General features: G+C 39.3%; 2 protein-coding genes across 10 annotated transcripts in view; one reads left to right on the plus strand and one right to left on the minus strand.

The window, feature by feature from the left end:
• Positions 1–18,688, minus strand: part of mospd2 (motile sperm domain containing 2) — a 61,507-nt gene extending 42,819 nt beyond the window's left edge. For 3 of the 4 annotated variants that reach the window (XM_052013957.1, XM_052013956.1, XM_052013958.1), the window contains exons 1-8: positions 18,580–18,688; positions 18,428–18,485; positions 9,987–10,142; positions 7,874–7,960; positions 4,698–4,852; positions 3,134–3,194; positions 1,314–1,352; positions 1,106–1,230 (exon numbers count right to left, since the gene is read on the minus strand). In XM_052013957.1, coding sequence (XP_051869917.1) covers positions 1,106–1,230; positions 1,314–1,352; positions 3,134–3,194; positions 4,698–4,852; positions 7,874–7,960; positions 9,987–10,142; positions 18,428–18,485; positions 18,580–18,600 — 702 coding nt within the window. In that variant the 5' untranslated portion in view covers positions 18,601–18,688. Of the gene's footprint in view, positions 1–1,105; positions 1,231–1,313; positions 1,353–3,133; positions 3,195–4,697; positions 4,853–7,873; positions 7,961–9,986; positions 10,143–16,522; positions 16,572–18,427; positions 18,486–18,579 lie in introns of all 4 variants that reach the window. The other variant, XM_052013959.1, reaches the window with a different exon arrangement.
• fancb (FA complementation group B) overlaps positions 18,606–20,027 on the plus strand; it is a 45,055-nt gene continuing 43,633 nt past the window's right edge. For 3 of the 6 annotated variants that reach the window (XM_052013955.1, XM_052013953.1, XM_052013954.1), the window contains exon 1: positions 18,663–18,726. The gene's annotated coding sequence lies outside the window, so the exon portion shown is untranslated. Of the gene's footprint in view, positions 18,727–18,757; positions 18,872–20,027 lie in introns of those variants that run through there. The other 3 variants (XM_052013949.1, XM_052013951.1, XM_052013950.1) reach the window with 3 other exon arrangements.

The following is a 20,027-nucleotide window of genomic DNA, read 5'->3' on the forward strand; positions in this document are numbered from 1 at the left end:
ATGTTTTGTTTTTATGAATTAAGATGTAACCAAAATCGTAGATCAGGAACGTCTATGGATGTTACCAGTATAGGCAACAAAACTGCAAGGTACAAAAGCTTATGGCATTGAAAGTAAAATCATCTATTCAAAGACAGAGAGGAAGAATATTTGGTAGGTTCTCCAAATGGTGGAATATGATATTTAAACTTCATAAGGATCAGTGTGGGGGCTTCAACTATTTACTATAATTATTACTGCTAAGATGATGTCATAGAGAGACATTTCAAATTTTGTAGGACACAAATTTAAGCTACCTTATAAGCATATATTTGGAAGAATAAAATATTAAAAATATAGATTAATAGATGAATTAGAGAGACACACAAGAGACTGCAGATGCTGGAAATCTGCAGCAACACGCAAAAGGGACTGGAGGCACACAGCGGATCAGGCAGCATCTATGGAGGGAAATGGACAGTCAACGTTTAGGGTCGAGATCCTGCATCTGGAGTCCATGAAGGGTTTTGACCCAAGATGTTGATTGTACACTTCCCTTCATAGATGCTGCCTGACCCACTGATTTCCTCCAAGTCCCTTTGTGTGTTGCTGTAATAGATGAATTAACTAGGCAAGGTTCTGAAAAAGGGAATGCAATGCAGGCAAATGTGAAGTCAACCAATGTGCAGACCTAAAGGACAGAGCTACATTTTTTTTTAAATGATGAAAAGCCAGAGACAGTTGGTGTCCAGAGAGGTTCAGAGGCCCCACATTATTTGCATGATGTTTAATAATCCAAAAGACTAATGTAATGTAAGATCTAGGGATAAAGACATGAACGTCACACTAATGCTAGCCTAAACTCCAGTTGACAACAACTGGAATACACTCAAATCTGGGCACCGTACCTTAGGAAGAACATGGCTGCCTTATAATTCAGATCCACTTCAGATGAAGTCAACAGCTCCATCAAATTCTCTGAGATTTTTTAAAATAAAATCCTCAAATTGCCTTTACACATTGAAATTCTAGAGAATATTGTCTCATTATCAAACATAAACAGGGTAAGTGTTAATTTATAACCAACATATTGACAGGCATTTGTAATCAGAGTGGTACAACTTACAGTTCCTCCCATGTGTGCCGGCAAATATTCAATATTTATATACTCCTGCACTTCAGCTTTGCTGGCAAATTTCAGCAGGCTTAAGGCATCTGGTCCTAACCATGTTTTCACAATCTTCCAGGCAGCTGCAGAAAAAGAATCCTCTTTATGCAATGATCAACATTCATCTATACAAAGTTAATAATATAATTTGCATTAAAATTCTTACCATTCATAATCCATGGCATTTCATATATGATCATTTTGGCTGCAAGAAAATAAATTAAAATTTTAAAAGCATACCTCAATATAATCCCTTTGAGTAATCTAATCAATGAGCTAACTGTAAACTCTTCCTAATTTAAGCTGCCAAATCAGTTACAGTTAAAACACTGCTTCCAGCTTGTCAAAACATTAATTTAATGCAGATTAATTAGAAGCTTTTCACATTATCAATTGCATCTAAATCTATAATGTAGATGGGTAACAAAGAATGCACAGCAATTAGATCTGTACTAGCAAAACATTTCATGTCTTGTGCCTTCATTATAGATATGGATTCAGAGACAAATCACAATTATTGCCAAGAGTAATGAAACCTTGCTTTTAAATTAATGTTTTAAAAGTTTTAACAGCATGCTTTCAAGCACAATGTCAGTACAAAGCCCAATATGATGCTGCCTGCCAGTTCCATTAATTTGGAAAATGGATGAGCAGTTGTATGATAATAATAAAGATAGTAAAAACATTTTGATTTTTTTTTTCCTTGTAGGTTTTTAAAGAGGAATTTTAATCTGAATCCTGCCAGACCCTCTGAACAACTGATGGCATAACTCACGTTTTTATTTTTGTGAACACTGAAACACTACATGTAGGTTACTGTCACACACACAGCAGAAGATGATTGCCCCAGATTAGTTCCCATTATAGTTGTCTCAAGGATCCTGAAATTGACCTTAACCACATGGCTGCTGACCCTGTGCCCCATTGTACTTCTTCAGATCTGTAGTTGGCACTATCTTCATCAGTAAGTCATAACAGAAAATTACTAACACAGGACCGAGAGGCACAAATTCTACAAATCCTAAGCAGTAAAAATTGGTGAATTTTTAATATAGGACGTCTTCCAGATTTTGTAAAAGTGCAACAATATAACATCTAATAAAATACACAAGCAACTTTTCCCAAGAGGATAAATATTTGAAAATTAAAAGAAAACTTTAAAAGAGAACAAATTAGGTAACTTTTTATGAGCACCAGTGCTGGTTCAATAAGCTAATAGTGGCAGCAAAATTCCAAACAGTGTGAATTTCAGTTCGAGGAAGTCAGTATTATTCCATTATCATTAAGCATCTCCTTATTCTTCTTTTCATCTGAATATTGCAGTTTATTCCATTGCAATTATCATTCAACTCCTACCAAATTTCCTCTACTACAGTTCACTTCAGCCATTGAGACTGCTGAACATTGCCGCTTATTACACTGTAACAAATTTTAATAGAAACACGTTGCTGGGTGAGATGAGTTATTGAGATTGTGGCCTTTTCCTGAGCAACAAGAACATTTTTGCTGAAGTAATACCCAAACAGCATTATAATTCTTATTGCATGATCACAGTGTGACACCAACTGAAAATAACGAAGTTCCAAAAATGGACGTATGCATCAGAAGCTTCAGTGTTAGTTTAAACAAAAAAAGACTGATATCATCGTATCTTCTGAGCTAGGATATTCTCTTCCCCTTTCACTTTTTCTAAATATAGAGCCTTCTAACTTTGTTATCAATGCTGAAGTTCACTGGCACATCATCACTATTCTCTAATTACATGAGGCATTTAGGGGCCAGTTTGAAGACTGAAGCAGATTGAATGATTCAGACGAGTACACAAATTATTTTTAACATCTTATCACGTGTTCTTCTGATAATAGTAGGTCCCTTACCAGCCACCCACCGTCACCATGAAATGAAAACCTCCAATTAAGAGAAAAATCATAAAAATAATGAATATTTGAAGCAAAAAAAACTGGTAAAATGTGACCAAGTACTTACAAAGGTACTTAGGATAATATATCTTAAAACAGTTGATGATAAAACGCACAAAGTCCATATCCTAGAAATCAAAACAAAATATGTTACTTGAGAAATCATTTTTTTTTGGAAAATCCCATCCTAGAAATCAACAAACTTTCAACTGTTTATACATCTGTAAAACAAGCAGATTCATAATTAATAGCTACTAAACAAAAAAAAAAATCAGAATTAGTGACTTCTATCAAAATGATTTTATCTTGGTATTTTGCTTACTGCTGGGAAGTGCAAAGAGCTTCAACAAAATAGTGATTTCTCCAGGCTGATTACTTCCTAATAAATTCAATATTGAAACCCACACATGCAACTCCTAAAAGAGGGAATTTAAGCTTATGCTTTTCCAAATCAAAAAATTATCCAATTCTTTACTTAAAAACCAAAACCTGGAATCTAAAAGCATTTTGTTAACAACTATACCAGTTGAAAAAGTTTCCAGCTCAAAACATGCTGAAATGCAATAGAGTGGGATTTATAACAGGAAAGCAAGGCCACTTTTCTCCCTTTTACTGTAGTGCACTTTATTATTCAGATTGACAGTTAAGGGATCCAATTGAAAGAGGTTTCACAGACCTCTGAATGATTTTGGGCTTAGTTCTTCAACTAGTCTGTAGTGGTAATTAAGACCCCGAAAGCAAGATTGCACTCTGAAATTTTCTTTTGTTTACAAACAACAAAATTTGCCAACACTGAATTTATAGAACCAAAAGGTCAATTATGGGAGTAGTAATAATACATTCTTAGAAGTTTTATCTGTTATGTGAATACCAACTTCCCCCAATTAACATTAAGCCATGACCAGATAAAACTTTCAGTGACATTGACTGACAGAAACATTCACTGGGACACTGCAAGAGCTCCCCTGCTCTTCTTCAAATAGTGCATGAGGATCTCTTACGTCCACCAGAGAAAGGAGAGGAGGCTTTAGATTAATGCCCGATCTGAAAGGCTGCTCTTCAGACACACCCACAATACTGTTGAGGTACACTTTGCGCTTAAATTTTAAGAGTGGAAATGACTTTCTATAGAAAATGTGCTACCACTCAGTGAAGGCTGACAGCTTATTGCCAGGCATAGTAAATTAACAGAGCTGCTCTTTGTAAAAGTATTGATTTCTACTCAGCTAGATGTCCATACACAGCTAAAAGATTAGGCAATAGGCCTACCATGTTACTGCAATTGTGCCCTGGAAATAAACACTGCAAATCTTCTCACTGCCTACAAAAGGGCAAGCGCCTTTATTTGCTCACTGTGAACAGTCTACGACATAGAAGAAGTAAATTCAGTATGGTGACACTTCAAAATACTACTCTATGATCCATGTTAGATATTCATTTTGAATTTGCAATAAATTATAGAAGCAAAATCATTGTATGTGGATAAAAAAAATGATGTAACAGATTTAATAGATAGTTAGGAAGATGAAACCGAAGTAGCCCCCACCCCACCAGTATCCCACCCTCCAGCCAAAAGCAATTAGTAAGAAAACTTGCATGCAAGTCAAACAAAATGTTGTTGTGGCACTTACTACATTGCTTATTCCAGTTTCAGTCAGGTCGAATACTGCTGTAAGAGGTTTTCCTTGTTCTCTTTTGGAATAGCGTTCTAACCAGAAGGCAACATACTTCTTTCTTTCCAAAGCTGTCTTTGTATCTTTGTTGTGCAGTTTCACTCTAAACCAAACTGGCAATAACAATGTGTCAACAAAGTTTAATCAATTGTTAGGGACAATAATATAGGTGAATGAAGACATTGCAAGTGTTGCTCTCTACTACATTGTTAAATTAGTTTGGAAATAATGATCACTTTTATGGAATTTCCACAACTATTGACAACAGCGAGTCTTTTTTTTTGCCTTTGCACTGAAAAATGCAAACATTATCAGAAATTTCTGAAAGGTCAATAATATCAGAGAAATGACTGTCAGCATAAAACAGGTCATTGGAATAGGCATTGGTTGTTATACCATTTCAGCTGAAATGAATCAAGTTCTTTTGAGCTATTGAACCTTGGAAGTCAGTTTTCATCATCACTGAAATTGACAAAATTAAACAGAAAGACACTGGCCCAGATTTTGTGGCAGAATAACTGAAGATGTCAGGATTTACCATTAATAGGAAGTAAATCGAACCTCAGTTTTTGATGTCCACACATGCATGGTTAAACAGACAACCAGAATCAGTTGTCCGATGTGGCCTGCTCCTCACAAGCAATCACTACATTGGTATTACATTGAGAAATTTGGCATTAAGGTTGAGAAATTATGCTATTAACCTACTAAACACATCAGAAAATGTTGGGGTTAATGCATTCTGTTATAAATTAATCTAATGGCATAACAATTTCTAGTGCTGCCAAAAAGCCTTTCATGCAACAGTAATTCATTTTTTTTTGTTAAAATGAAGTCTTATTCCTTCATCTTTCAGTAATTGCTCAAGATTTGTCTCTGATGTCTCTTAATGCATGTTTTGCTTTCTATATTAAATAGAGTTGAATTGAATTATCTGTACTTCTTTGTTTTGGCTTTGCCGATAAGTTTTTTTTACCCCCCCAATCTGTTTGGTTGCTTAGTTTGTTCAGAAAAGCCACAGGAGCAAAAACAAAACTGAAGATGCTAGAAATCTGAAACAAAACAGAATATGCTAAATGCTTCCAGCAAGTCAAGCAGAATATCCAGGGAGAGAAAAAGTCAATGTCAGAAATAAAGTAGTAATAAAAAAAAAGCATGCTTTAAGTTGCAGGGAAGCAGTGGAGAAACAGACAGAATGTCTATGATAGGGTGCAGACCAAAGGTAAGGGTGAACCAATTGATGTAGGGTATTTTGACTTGTGGAAGGACTTCAATAAGGTGTCACATGGGATTAAAGAAAATTATTGATTAATGGGTCGAAAACAGCAAGTGGGTCATTTGAGTTGGGAGACTGTGACCATAGGTGCTGCAGGGATCCATGCTGGGTCCACAACTGATCACAATCTATTTCAAATGATATGGATGAGCGGATCAAGTGTAATATATTCAAGTATGCTGATGATACAAAGCCAGGTGGCAGTGCAAGCTATGAAGACAATGAAGAGAGGCTTCAGAGGATATCAAGAATTATGTAAATAGATGAGAAAATAGCAGATGGAATATAATATAGAAAAATACTGGGTGAACTGTTTTAGTAGGGAAAAATAAAGATGGAGAATTTTTAAGTGGCAAAGAATTAAACGGTGGCAGTGTTCAGAGGGACTCAAGTGTCCTTGTATACAAATTATTTAGGTTAACATGCAGGTTCAACAAGTAATACAGAGACTAAATGGTGCCTTGGCTTTTTGTTGCAGGAGGATTTGAGCATAAAAGTACAGATGCTTTACTCCAATTACATATGTCCCTGGTGAGAATGCATCTGAAATGCTATGTATAGATCTGGTCTTCCTACCTAAAAGAAAGGATATGTTTGTGATAGAGTCCAGCTGGGGTTCATCAGATTGATTCCTAGGATAGCAGGTTTGTTGTACTTGGAGTGATTGAGCAGACTATGCCTGTGCACTTCAGCTTAGTTGAATGAGCAGCGACTTTATTAAAAGAAACAAAATTTGTATATGCAGAATTCATGCTTCTTTTGCCTGGATGCCCAAAACCAGGGGGGTCACCTCTCAGAATAAAGGTCTGGTCATTCAGGATAGAGATAAGAAATTTCTTCAGAGAGCAGCGTATCTTTGAACTTCACTACCCCAAGAGGACTGTGAAGGCTCAGTCACAATATTCAAGACCGGGATTCATAGATTATTTTTTAAATCTGTTGGGGGGGGGGGGGGGGGGGGAAGTGGTGGTGGTGGTTGGGAGAAGAGGGAAATAAAATCAGGGACATATGAGCATTACTACAGGAAAGTGGTGCTGAGGTAGAAGATCAACCATGATCTTACTGAATGGTGCAACAGGGACAAGACCTACTCTCACTTCTAATACTCTTAGGTTCCTCCTTATGATTTGTCTACATCAAAAACTTTTGGTCTTCAGACACGAGCAATTGATCCTCTGATTTAAATAGGAACAGTAAATTGTTTGAAAACAGTTCATAACATGGCCCAAAGCCCAAGAGCACATGGACAAATTCAAAAACCTTTAATGAATGCAAGTCATTATATTATTTTAGAATGCTCACAGTTTCATCAGACCAAGAATAAGACTCATGCCAGAGTAAAGAGTGGCAAAACAGAAAGCAAAACAAAACAAATAAAAAAAACCATCAGTCATACCTCTAGATATTTTGCCAAAATCTAAAATATTATCTTATTAATTTGTCACAATGCAATTTTTGACTGATGGTATACATTTCCAAAATGTGTCTTTCCTAACATGAAAGGTCAGGGAAAATAATAAGCAATTTTAAAAACCCTCATGGTGAAAACAAATGCCTATACCCAAATATATCAATGGATGATTGTCTGTGTGTTTGATGTGGCATTTTTAAACTAGCTTTATTTAACCAAGCAATAACTCATGACACTTCATTGCAGCCAATTATACTAAAAAAAAATTCTAGAGGGAAATGTAATCCCAAGAATGCAGAAACATTGTGCTTTCAGTTAAAAGAAAGCAAAACCAGTAGCTCCTCAAACCTATTTCACCAGTCAATTAGATTATGGATGATCTGTGTTTAACTTCATTTAACCACCTAATCTGCCAATTATACAGCAAACAAACAAGTTGAAACTCACATATTTTGTTGCCTTCTTTATCATATCCATGAAGGTAAACAGCTCCAGTTTCAAAGGTCCATTTAGGAAGACTGGACTCGCTTAAATCTATAAGTATATACAATAAAAATTAATTTGTATTCCCATTGTCTCTACAGGTCAGCATGTTCTTAAACTGAAGATTGCTGGGAATGACTTTTCAAGAATATGATTCACAAACTGCATACAGCTTTGCACCCCCATGCTGAAATTATTGGTCTCTTATACACAGTTATTAAGGCACTGTAAACTGCCTTAACACCCCTTGTAAAATGGAGGCCAAAAAAATTACAGTCAGGCATTCCCATTGTGAACTCTACTGAAATACACAAGGTTTTGAAATTTAAGAGGTTAACAGATATGGACCAAAAGAAGATTATGCCTACAGAGATCCAGTGCCTGTATTTCCTGCTATTAATAAAAGAACCCTCAGCTGGGGCCAACTGCATGCACCTAATCTTAAGAAGTTAACAGGCCAATTTTAGATTTAGAGATGCAATGCTTTCAGATGTCAACAACATCAAAATATTTGCATAAAACATGGGTTGTCAATACCTGTTGAATCAGACTTCAGGAAGGCACATGAAAAAACTATATTCTTTTAAACAACTAGCATAATTTGAACTCATCATTCCTTAATGATTTTAAAATACCAAATACATATCTTTTGCAAATTACATATTAGACAAAGAACTCAGTTTTAATGTACTTGTTTAAATATTTAATAGCACATCATCTATTAATTCTGCAATTAGTTTTCACACTTCCAATACCAAAAGTGGCATAACTTCATTCATTCTGTGATAGATTAAGGAACTGTGAAAATGAAAGATTCACTGAAGTTACTTCTTCTTACTAAATGACAAAATGAAACTAGCACAAGATGATGCTTAAGAAAAGTGTACATGAGAATTGTAGGGTAAAACTATAATGTATAATCTGAAAAATTGATTGCCTGGATTGATTTTATCCAGCTGCTGAACTTGAAGATTAAAAGACCAGCTTCAGAAATATGTGGTCAAGCAATTTCAAAAGTGATCAGATTAGTAATATTTAATTGACGCAATTACTACATTCATCTTTTTCCAAGTTTGTTGTAAAACATTTGTTGGCCACAGGAACATGCCTCCTTTAAATTCATATTCGAAATCACTACACTTATGCTAGCTAATAAATAAATTCCTGGTTAAAAACCCTGTTGAAACTTTAAAAACTACAAATCAAATTGCAGCACCAAGTCAGCTCAACACACTCACTTCAGTTACTGTGGAAAAGACAACCAATGTCCAATTGTCAATATCCAAAATAGATTTTAAGAACTTTTAATCTTCAAGTTCAATAGCTGGATAAAAATCAATCCAGGCAATCAATTGTAGTAGCTAGCTACACACTACGAAATGAAGACACAGAATCGCTGGTTTCAAAATCAGAGGTCAAATGCCGACAGGGGCGCGGTGTACCTTTAATATTCGAAAACTTCCCACGCTACAGTTCCCGCGATGACGGCACGCGCGGGTCACCTGACCTTGCCGCGCGCGGGCTTTCCTAGCCCAATGCTGGGGAAGGAGGAGGGCCCAGCGTCATCTTGGATCGGGGCCTCCGACGACATCGCAATGTCGGGAGTCGGTTTGATGCCGGTGCGGTGAGTTGCTACACAATTTTGCAATTATACATTATAGTTTTACCCTACAATTCTCATGTACACTTTTCTTAAGCATCATCTTTTTGCTTACCGCTACATACTATAATTGGGCAACATGTAGCTTTCCCTACCCAGCACACCACCAAGTACAGATCCAATAAAGGTCACTGAAAGCAAGTTAACTGATTATTTGTCCACTATGCAAACTTACCATGTACAGAACAGACATCACCACACTATAATAAAAACTGATCATAGTGGAATTCTTTAAGATGCCACCAAGATGTACATTATTTCAATGAGTTGCCATAAAAGAATTGCAAGTCTTTATATAAGTTTTTCAGTCATAGGTTGAAACACAGATGTCAACACAAAGGTGTTTTTAGAACCTGGTTTAAAAGGTATGCTGTGAAAATTTGAGGTAATCATATTTTTGTGTTGCCAACAACTCACCATGAACAGAAAATTCTTTTCTCCATTGAAAACTCTCATCAATCATTTTCAAAGTATCATCCACATTGTAATGTCTCCATTGCAAATAGCTCTCAACCCACACATTATCTTGCTTTAGTCTTTCAACATCTCGAGAATCATATTTCTCAGCCTTATCTACAGAAAAAGAAAATCATATCAGTAATCTGAAGAAATCTTTCTTAAACACAATTAAAATTGGATATCAAGTCATAAGGCTCTGTATTTTTAACCAAATGCGTCTTCTCAAACATTAAAGCCAAAGTTCACTGCCTTTCTTTCAGGTCAAATCTTGTGGGTCATGGTCCCTGCCAAATGAATCTCAAAATCTCTATAAACTCATCCATTCTTCAAATTCTACCTCTGCTTACATTGGCAAATTCCTCTGCAATCTGTGATAACATATGCTTCAGTGTCAAACACAGGTAACTACCCATGTAAAAGCAAATTTCAAATTAGGACTATTTGCATTAAAAAAAATACTTAGGTTAAATGGTAGCTGTCAAAATAATCTGGGTTCCAAACATGACTGCAGCACACATAAATCACACTGGACACTACTGTCAGAGTTCTGACATAGGATGTAGCATAAGGTAAATACAACATGGCAAATAAGAATTAGACATTATAAAAATGAGCAACTATGATTTTGATGCTTAACTTTGAATTTTAGTCATTGAACAGCAATTTCATCCATACAAAGACCTCAAACAAAAGTGAATATTTTTAGACACCAAACCTAAAAGCGATTGATGACATTTTACGATTACTCGGGAACTTGTGCTTAATCTAATTTCCCATTAAAAAAGGCTTCATTTACAATCCATTATATAAAAGTCATTAAAAATTGTTGGAGTAGCATTAAGGAGCAAGATAATATTTGAGAAGTTTTGAATATTGATATTGTGTTGGAACTTTTGGATTAATTTCTGTACCCATCCTTCTCTACTTCAGTAATCTTTGCAAACAAACCCCAAATATCAGACTCTCACCACTTCCAGCCTTCACCATTTTTAAAAAGTTGCAAGATGGTACTAGCTTAGATGGGAATCTTGGTCAGCATGGACAAGTTGGGCCAAGGGCCTGTTTCCATGCTGTATGACTCTATGACCTCTATGATGAGCTAAAATTGTCCACACCACATTCAATTTGCCACAACTTTGCCCAATCATTTAACCTCATATTCGTAAGTTCATAGTTTCATCTACACTGCTTCAAATGCTCTTTGGGTTGTAAGGACACTCCCTTTAACATTTAAGCTATTAGCAATGAATAGTCAAGGCCCAAACAAATGTTCTTTGAGAACATCACAATTCACATCAGTCCAATCCAAGAACATGACAATCATTGCTCCCACTCCAATGAATTTCCTAGCCAAGTCAATAATTTGACTGCCTTTCCACAAGCTTCAGTTTTTGTGAGCAGTCTTTTAACAAATGTGGATAGTTAACCATCAAAAGGGAGATATTCTCTATTGTTTCTAAGTGAATATTAGCAAAATAGGTTCAAATATAAGAAAATTATGAATTATTCTTACACTTGCATTTAATCAAACTTAAAAGCTTAGATGAAGCCAAATTATACTACCGTCTGGCAAACTTAACTCCACATTTGAACTTTTCTGTTGACTGCTACTGAAGGGTCACACATCAACATGTTAAAATAAAAATGGAAGATGCTGGAAACACTCAGCAGGTCAAGCAGCATCCACAGAAAGAGAAACTGAGTTAACTTTTCAAATACAAGACGCTTTGCCAGAACTGGGAAAGAGAAAAGCTAGTGAGTTGCAGAGAAGATGGGGGAGAAATTGATAGAACAAGGGAAATATCTGTAACGGGACGAAACCAGGGTTGCTGCAGGTCTAAATAGTGGTAGATGGCTTAATAGTGGCAGTTAGAGGGGGGTAATACATAAAAAAGGACCATAAAATATTACAAAATGCAGGGCTGCCAGACATGCCCAGCAGGTACAGCTGTTCTAATGGAAACAGAAAAACTGAGCCAAATATCAGAAGGATGACTTCCAGCAGAAGTGACCAATTCAGATGCCAGAACTTGTAGAATTTAATAAAGTCCAAAAGGTTGCAACATGTCAAAATGGAAGATGAGGTGCTTTTGCACAAATTTGGGTTGGACCTTGTTGTAAAAGTTCACAAGGCCACAGACAAAGAAGTCAAAATGGAAGAGAGATTATATTTCTCTCTCCAATGAAACAAAAAGGCAAAGTAACATTTCTAAGCATATTATTAGAAAAGGAACTAGCACATTATAATGAGGCTTCTAAGCTTCCCCAAAAGCTAAGGAAAATTTACAAGCCAAATATTAATAGTTCAGTCCTTCCCCACTACAAAAATCACCAATAATACACCCCTCCCCCACCCCAAAGCTTGCATTTAATTGTTCAAGGTGCAGTATGTGAAAACCAATGGCCCTTCACATTCCACAGTCCAGCAGCGTGGTCAGAACAATGACTGGCCCTCTGAAAGCATTGAGCAAGCTGTGTCTCCAAAAGCCTTTGCCACTCAGAAAAGCTATGGTTGGGATATTATCACCTCTGAACACTGCAATTTATTTTTAATAGTTTCTAAAATGTCTCCAATAGCGGCATTTATTTTTTTCCTTTTTAAAATGTTACTAAAGACTGAGTTAAATATTTCACTTCAATGTTTTATTGAAAAAGGTAACATCCTCCCTTAAGCCTCAATCTTTTACCTTATAATCCCTAATGAAATAAAGTGGTTTTATATCCTTTGGCATTTCTAATGTAGCACAGAATCCAAGAGGCTATTCCCCAGCATAATACTAGGTAATCCCAGTGAGGCAGAGCAAACCAAATGAATTAGCTTTCCAAACTCTAAATCCCAAGATTTTCTAGTTTGACAAGTTGTGATCCTGTCCAATTTCTTTATTCATTAGATCAGACTATCCCAAAAATCCAGGTGCAAAAGTAGATGAAGCCCTGCACATTGAGCTTTCATCTTCAGTACTTCAGTTATTGGCCGATCTCAAAGGAAAGACATTGCTTTCGTTAACTACTTCTCCCTCCAAACCAAATGCAGAGCTATATGCCACTGGAGACAAAGGTAACCAGTGCAGCCAAAGTACTCCTGCCACATCACCACATTCTCACAAACCCACACAGATCTTTCCCAAAAAACAGTGGCAGCAAATAAGTTAGAAGTATCAACTTAAAAACAACGCGTGCATAGTTGTTAAACAGTACTCCCAACAGGACACAGATTGCAATCACAATGGAGGCATTTCACAACTCCTGCAGCAGGAAATACCATCTTGACAGATATTAAACAATATTGAGTAAAACGCCAATGGCAAAGAAATGGCAGCAACTGATTAGAATGATAAAAATCACAAATATAACCACACATTTTCAACATAAGAATTGTTGACCTTTGGTGTAAATGACTATGTGTAAGACCAATAAAAATACAAATCCCATTGCTCATTTTCCCCAATTCTTCCATTATTACCCTCTGCACCAAATAGAGTCAGGTTCTTCCCTAAAAATGTACAATTGCTTTTTGCCTCCTTGTGGCAAAATATTCCAAGAATCAGGATTTATAAGACCGGTTCCAGTTTCTCAGTCCTAGCCTCACAACATATGTAGTCTCATTTTCACCTACCCGAATTTCACTAGCTCCCTAACAGCCCATCCAAGGCAATTTACCAGGTAAAACGATTGCTTCAATCTTGCAGTACTTAGATACTCAATACAGATTATTTTATTCCTTGACAAGATGGTGGGCAACACTGACGAGACCAGTATTTATTGGCTGTCTCCAAGTACCACTAAGATGATGCTGGTGAGCCATCATATAAAACGCCTGCAATCTAAAATGATGAAGTCAGGATCATGGTGCTGTTTGGGAGTCTTGGACATAGACCCAGCAGTAATGATAGAACAGCAATACATTTCCCATTCATAATGGTGAACATATAGGAGGGAACACCACAACTGGCAAGTTCCCATGAGCTGCTGCCTTAAAGGACGTAGGGGATAAACTGTCAGAAACCTTGGTATGTAGACTGAGTGCACTGAAGCATAGTAGCCTGATGGATTAGTGAATGAATGCTTAATATGGGGCTTGAGGTACCAAGCAGTCAAGCTGCTTTGTCCTGCATAGAATTAAACTTGAGTGTTCCTCAAGTTGCAATCAGAGGCAAAGGGAGAACATGTTATTACACTCTTGATGTGCCTTGCAAATAGTTGTAAAGCTCTGCAAGTCAGAAATTGAACTTTCTTTTGGATGGCCAGAACAACCAAGAGCAGAAAAGGTACACACTAAAGTTGTATGTTGAGGTTTGATGGCTAGTGCATGATATCCAGGTTGCTTCAGGCCCTCTATGATAAGCAAGATCAAGGCAAGAGTATGCAATATGGCTCAATGACTGCAGCTAACCTTATACGCAGTTCATCAAGTCCACAATGCTCCCACATGTTCAAGCACAACAGAAAGTGTGGGTTTTGTCCATTTAAGTTAGGGAGCAGGAGATGAAACATGAGTACAGCAGTGCAGGAATAATACCAACAGCTCAAGTTCAAATCCCACCTTGGCAAATTAGCTCATTAATTCAAAACTTCCACAAATTCACGAACCCTTTGAGCACCATTTGCAGTTCAGCAGATCTGAGGATTTTTTTTGGACTGTTACAAGTCAAGCAATTGCACTCACAGGATCAACTTGTATACAATGTTTTTAGTGTGGGCATTATAATTTTATATTATCACATAACCAATAGGGGTAGAGTAGTGTAGTGGTTAGGTTATTGCACCAGAGGCCAAGATCAATAAATCCAAAGAATTTAAGCGAAAAGAATTTGAATTCAGTTGAAACTAATTCATGAAAAATAATTATAAATTGATGAAGTTTGGCAAAATATGTTCATCAACCTCAATGCAAGAAAACAAATTGTCATGACTCAGTCTGACTTTGTTCCAGTTAACTGTCCTCTGATTCGTTGGCCACCTTTTAGTTGCGAAAACCACCACATATCCTACGTGAAGATGATGCAACACCAATTGTGGGGTACTAGTACAAACAATAAATACAGGCAGTTCTACTATAATGCGATTGTTGCTTTCTTAATAAACCTGACATTATATAAACAACTGTGTCAATGGGAAGAAGGGGCTTAGGAGCTAGAAAGTTTCAGACTCACAAAAGAGTTTTTCCTCCCCCACAGGATTTTCAAACAAACAAAAGGTGTTTTTAATAGCTATGTTTGTTACTGCAAGCTAAAAATACTAAAAGCTCCATGTTACACTGTTTAATAAAATATCTTGCACAAGCATCAATAGAAGCAATTACTTGCCAATTTTCAATGGCGTCTGGCAGCGAAACTAGCAGTGAAACCATCTTAAGGGACAATGGTATGTGATTACTGCGAGGAGGTTGCATGTAAACCAGTTTTTTGCCCTCAAGACTTTTCCCCTCGCAAGGCAGCCTTTTTTCTGTTTGTCAATTTCCAAAGTAACTCTAAATTGGTTCTCTACTTCCTGATCAAAATTGCGTTATAACCAATTCAGCCCACACAATGCAAACAGCGTCCCCCAATTCATCAATTGCATTATATCCAATTCACATTATGGAAAAACGTGTTATAGCAGAACTCTCTGTACCAGCCTAACCACCAATGTCTGCATCAAAGGACTGGACATTTAAAGCAACAGAGAATCCAATGTTCCCCATGAACCACACAAGTGCATTCTACGAAAAACTTGCTACCAAGTCAATTACAGTTAAACTTGTCTACTAATTCTGACTGAAGCTGTGGAAATATAGTCATCATAGTCTTGATGTTCATCAATATCACTATAGGATAAACACTTTCAAGTTAGTTTTCAATACAAGACTGCCCTTAACTATTATATAAAACACAATTTCATTTAAATCTGAAATGATTAACTATTGTTAATGAATTATGAAGTGATTTATGACATTATTTAAACACCCATTATAAGCTGTAGCCTTATTGTTCATTCCCAACAAGCCAAACATGATGCAGTTTTAATTCCACAATCTTGTCATCAAATTAAACTTAATTCCAAGTTCAACTATTTACACAGCCAAACTGTGATTCTGATTACATTTAGAGGTGACCTTTTCTAAATTGCTGCAAGTATTCTGCAAGGTTATAATTTATTTATTTAAACACTCCAACTTTGCCACATCTGACCTTGAACAAATCCTTGCTGAGGAGAATCACTTTATAGTTTGATAACAGAAATAAGGGTTAAACATTGCAAAAACTTGGCTTGTATCCTCAAAATTGGAAGGTTAAGGATGATCTAGTGAAAGTCAAAGAAATGATAAGGTGATTTCAAGTCAGGTTAATACAGAGAAACTGTATCTATGGAACAGGTTTGGGACAAGGTGGAAGTTGGGATGGTTTTCTAGCTGGCACACACAAGATGGGCTGAATGGCCTCTTTTGTTGTTAATTCTCTATGATTTTATGATTACGTGGCATGTGATTAGGAGAGAAACATGCAGATACACACCTGCTGCCCCTGTTCTTCTTGGTGCCAGACATCATGGATTTGGGAGGTGCTGTTGGAAGTCGCATGGATAAGTGACTACAGAGCATTTTGTACACATATTCACACTACAGCCACAGTGTGGTGGAGGTAGTGGAGCGAAATGAATGTTTAGTGCAATTGATGAGGTGCCAATCAAACACTCTGCTTTTTCTTGCATTAAGCTTCTTGAGGGATGTTTGCACTGCACCCATCCAGGCAAGTGAAAAGTATTCCATCACACTGTTGACTTGTGCCTTGTAGATGGGGGCAAAAGCTTTGGGCTGTCAGGTGGTGAGTCACGGAAGGATACCCAGTTTCTGAACTCCTTTTGTAGCTATGGCATTTATGTGGCTGATCCATGCAATTTTCTAGTCAATGGTGACCCCAAGGATGTTGAAAGTGAAGGATTCAACACCGGTGATACTATTGAATATTAGGGGCTGGATTCTCGTGTTAGAGATCATTATTGCCTAGCAATGAAGAATGCTACTTGCAGCTTATCAGCTCGCATCCATTGTTGTCCAGATTTTACTGTACGCAGGCATGGACTACTTCATTTCCCAAGGAGTTGCAAATAGAATGGAACATAGTGCAATCAGCATACATTACCCACTTCTGATCTTAAGAAGAAAGAAAGATCATTGTTAAAGCAGCTGAAGATGCTTGGGTCCAGGACACAGTCCTGAGGGATTCCTGCAGCTCAGATGATTGACCCCCCCACAACTATAAGTTTCTTCCTTTATGCAAAGTATGACCCCACCCAAAGACATTTGTCTTGAAGCCCAATAATTTCAGTTTCATCAGGGATCTGGATGCCACACTAATGCTACTTTGATTTACAGCCAGTCACTTTTACCTCATCTCTGAAACTGAGTTGGCTGTGATAAAGCCAAGCCAAATTGACCTGGTGAAATGAGAACAAGGCAGTGATGAACTACTCCGAAGTACCATCAGCCGTACCTTCCATTACTTCATTGACAATTGAGAAAAGACTAATTTTTACTTGAATCTCAACCATCCCAAAGTGCATCTCAGAATGCCAATGCAAAAGTCAAACCTGGATCTGTGAAAATTATGAATTTAGGATTAAATAGGGCACTAAGGTCACAACCTGCCACTAATCTAGCACAAACAGCAGCACTAGAGTTTAACCTCATATATATAGTTTGCAGTTGACCCACAGATACAGGAGTAGTATCCACCACGACAGTCAAACAGAGATAGAGGTTCCTGACAGCATACCTGGGACAGCAAAATATTAATCGACATATCTAAATATTGTTAGAGATGTGCAAACGCTTAACGATCTTTCAAGTCATAATAAAAAAAGTGAATAAATTTTCAAAACAAGTTACAGCTGACGAGCTTGTCACACTAAGGCATTAGCAGAAATTGAAGAAAACATTTCTTGGTTTATTGCTATCAGTTTTAATAATTTTACTCAGTCGGATGACATATTGGGGAATTGCCCTGGAATTTATTTGTAAAGGATGTGGATTTGTACATGTTCATCTGGAAAGTGGCAGTTAGAGAAGTGATATCAATACTTTTGCAGTTGCCACCAGATAGCCGGCTGAAGAAAGGCAGCTAAAAACAGAGTGAACTGATAACCCCAGGACACTTACAGCTACGCACTTACACCAAGAGAAAGCAACTCTCACCCAACCCACCCAAACAACTCTCACCTTCTCCATCTCGCAACACCAAGCACACTACGACGAATTTAAGGCGGGGGAGGGGGAAAGAGGAAATAAAAACACGAATGCGCCGAGTGCAGGGGACATCCCGGCAAATATTTGGGAGCGGGAGCAGGAGCCACAGGGATCCGCTGGGACAGGAGCTCGGGATCATCATCAGTCCTCCCCGTGGAAGTAACCCACACAATACCTTGTAAATGCTCGCTCGTAAAGCGCTGCCTTGTTTCGTTTACTAACTTCTCTTTGTCCTGGAAAAGACAGGTAATAAGAGCGGTTACTGAGAGAACAGCTACCACCGCTACCACCCCCCACCAAGTCCCCGACCCCCGACACCGCTCTTACCGGCAGCCGATCGGCAGCCATCTCAGCGCGCTCCAGCTGCAGTCATGTGACCGGTCTGACCTCTCACCTCGGATCCTGCACTGCTCCCAGTCGGGAAAGTACGGCGCCGTCTCCGCGCCAACTTTTACCCGAAAGCAGGAAGGAGAGGTAATTTTGTAACCGCTTTCATTTATGGACGGTCTCTTAGCCCGCGCCCCACCCCCTCGCTCCTCCGGCCCCATGGGGGGGGGGGGGGTGCGCGAGCCCGACCGTTCGCTTTGAATGAGCGGCGCGTGCGGCCGAGAGGGTTCCGGTAAAGGCGGGAGGGAGCGGGCACCGGGTGCAGGGGGGGAGGTCTAGGGGCAGGGGGGTTCATCGGGTGCGGGGGGGGGGTCCACCAGCTGCAGGGGGGTCCGGGGCAGCAGGGTTCATCGGGTGCAGGGGAGTCACGGGGGGGGGGGGGGTCCAGGGGCAGCGGTCACCGGGTGCAGGGGGGTCTCACCGGTTGCAGGGGGGTCATGGGGGTTCCAGGAGCAGGGGTCATTTGGTGTGGGGGGGGGCGTCCAGGGGCAGTGGGGGGGGTCACTGTGTGCAAGGGGGGGTCCAGGGGCAGGCGGGTTCACCGGGTCCAGGGACAACGGGGTCACAGGGTGCAGGGGAAAGGGGCATGAGGGATTACCAGGTACAGGGTCAGGGGCAGGCAGGATCACTGGGTACAGGGTCAGGGGGCAGGCAGGTCAGGGGGTACAGGGGCAGGAGGGAGCTCTGGGTACAGGAGGAATCACCAGGTCAGGAGGCAGATGGGTCAACGGGTACAGGGTCAGGTGAGCAGGTCACTGGTACAGGGGCAAGGAGCAGTTGGGTTACCGGGTATAGGGTCAGGGGCTGCTGGGATCCACCAGATATAGGGTCGGGGCAGCTGGGATCCACCGGATATAGGGTCAGGGGCAGCCAGGATCTGTCAGGTACAGGGTCAGGGGCAGGCAGGATCACTGGGTACAGGATCAGGGGGCAGGCAGGTCAGTGGGTACGGGGTTAGGGGGCAGGAAGGATCCGGCAGGTACAGGGGCAGGAGGCAGGTGCAGTCCTGCGGTACAGGGTCAAGGGGCAGTCGAGTTGCCAGGTACAAGGTCAGGGGCAGTCAGGATCACTGGGTACTGGACCCCTGGCAGCCAGGATCTGCCTGGTTCAGGGTCGGGGCAGGGGGGATGTGCCAGGTACAGGCTTGGGGCAGGCAGGATCTGGCAGGTACAGGCTTAGGGGGCAGGTGGGTCACCAGGTACAGGGTCAGGTATCAGGGGGGCGGGGGGGTCATCGGGTACAGGGTCAGGGTACTAGTGGAGTTCATTGGGTACAGGAATAGGGTGTGGGTGGGATCTGCCGGGTGCAGGATCAAGGAGCAAGTGGGATTTGATGGGTGTGTGGCCAAGGGATAGGAGGAGGGAGCAGCTGGGGGCACCAGGTACAAA

The sequence above is a fragment of the Pristis pectinata genome, chromosome 4, assembly GCF_009764475.1.
Source record: "Pristis pectinata isolate sPriPec2 chromosome 4, sPriPec2.1.pri, whole genome shotgun sequence".
NCBI lineage: Eukaryota > Metazoa > Chordata > Chondrichthyes > Rhinopristiformes > Pristidae > Pristis > Pristis pectinata.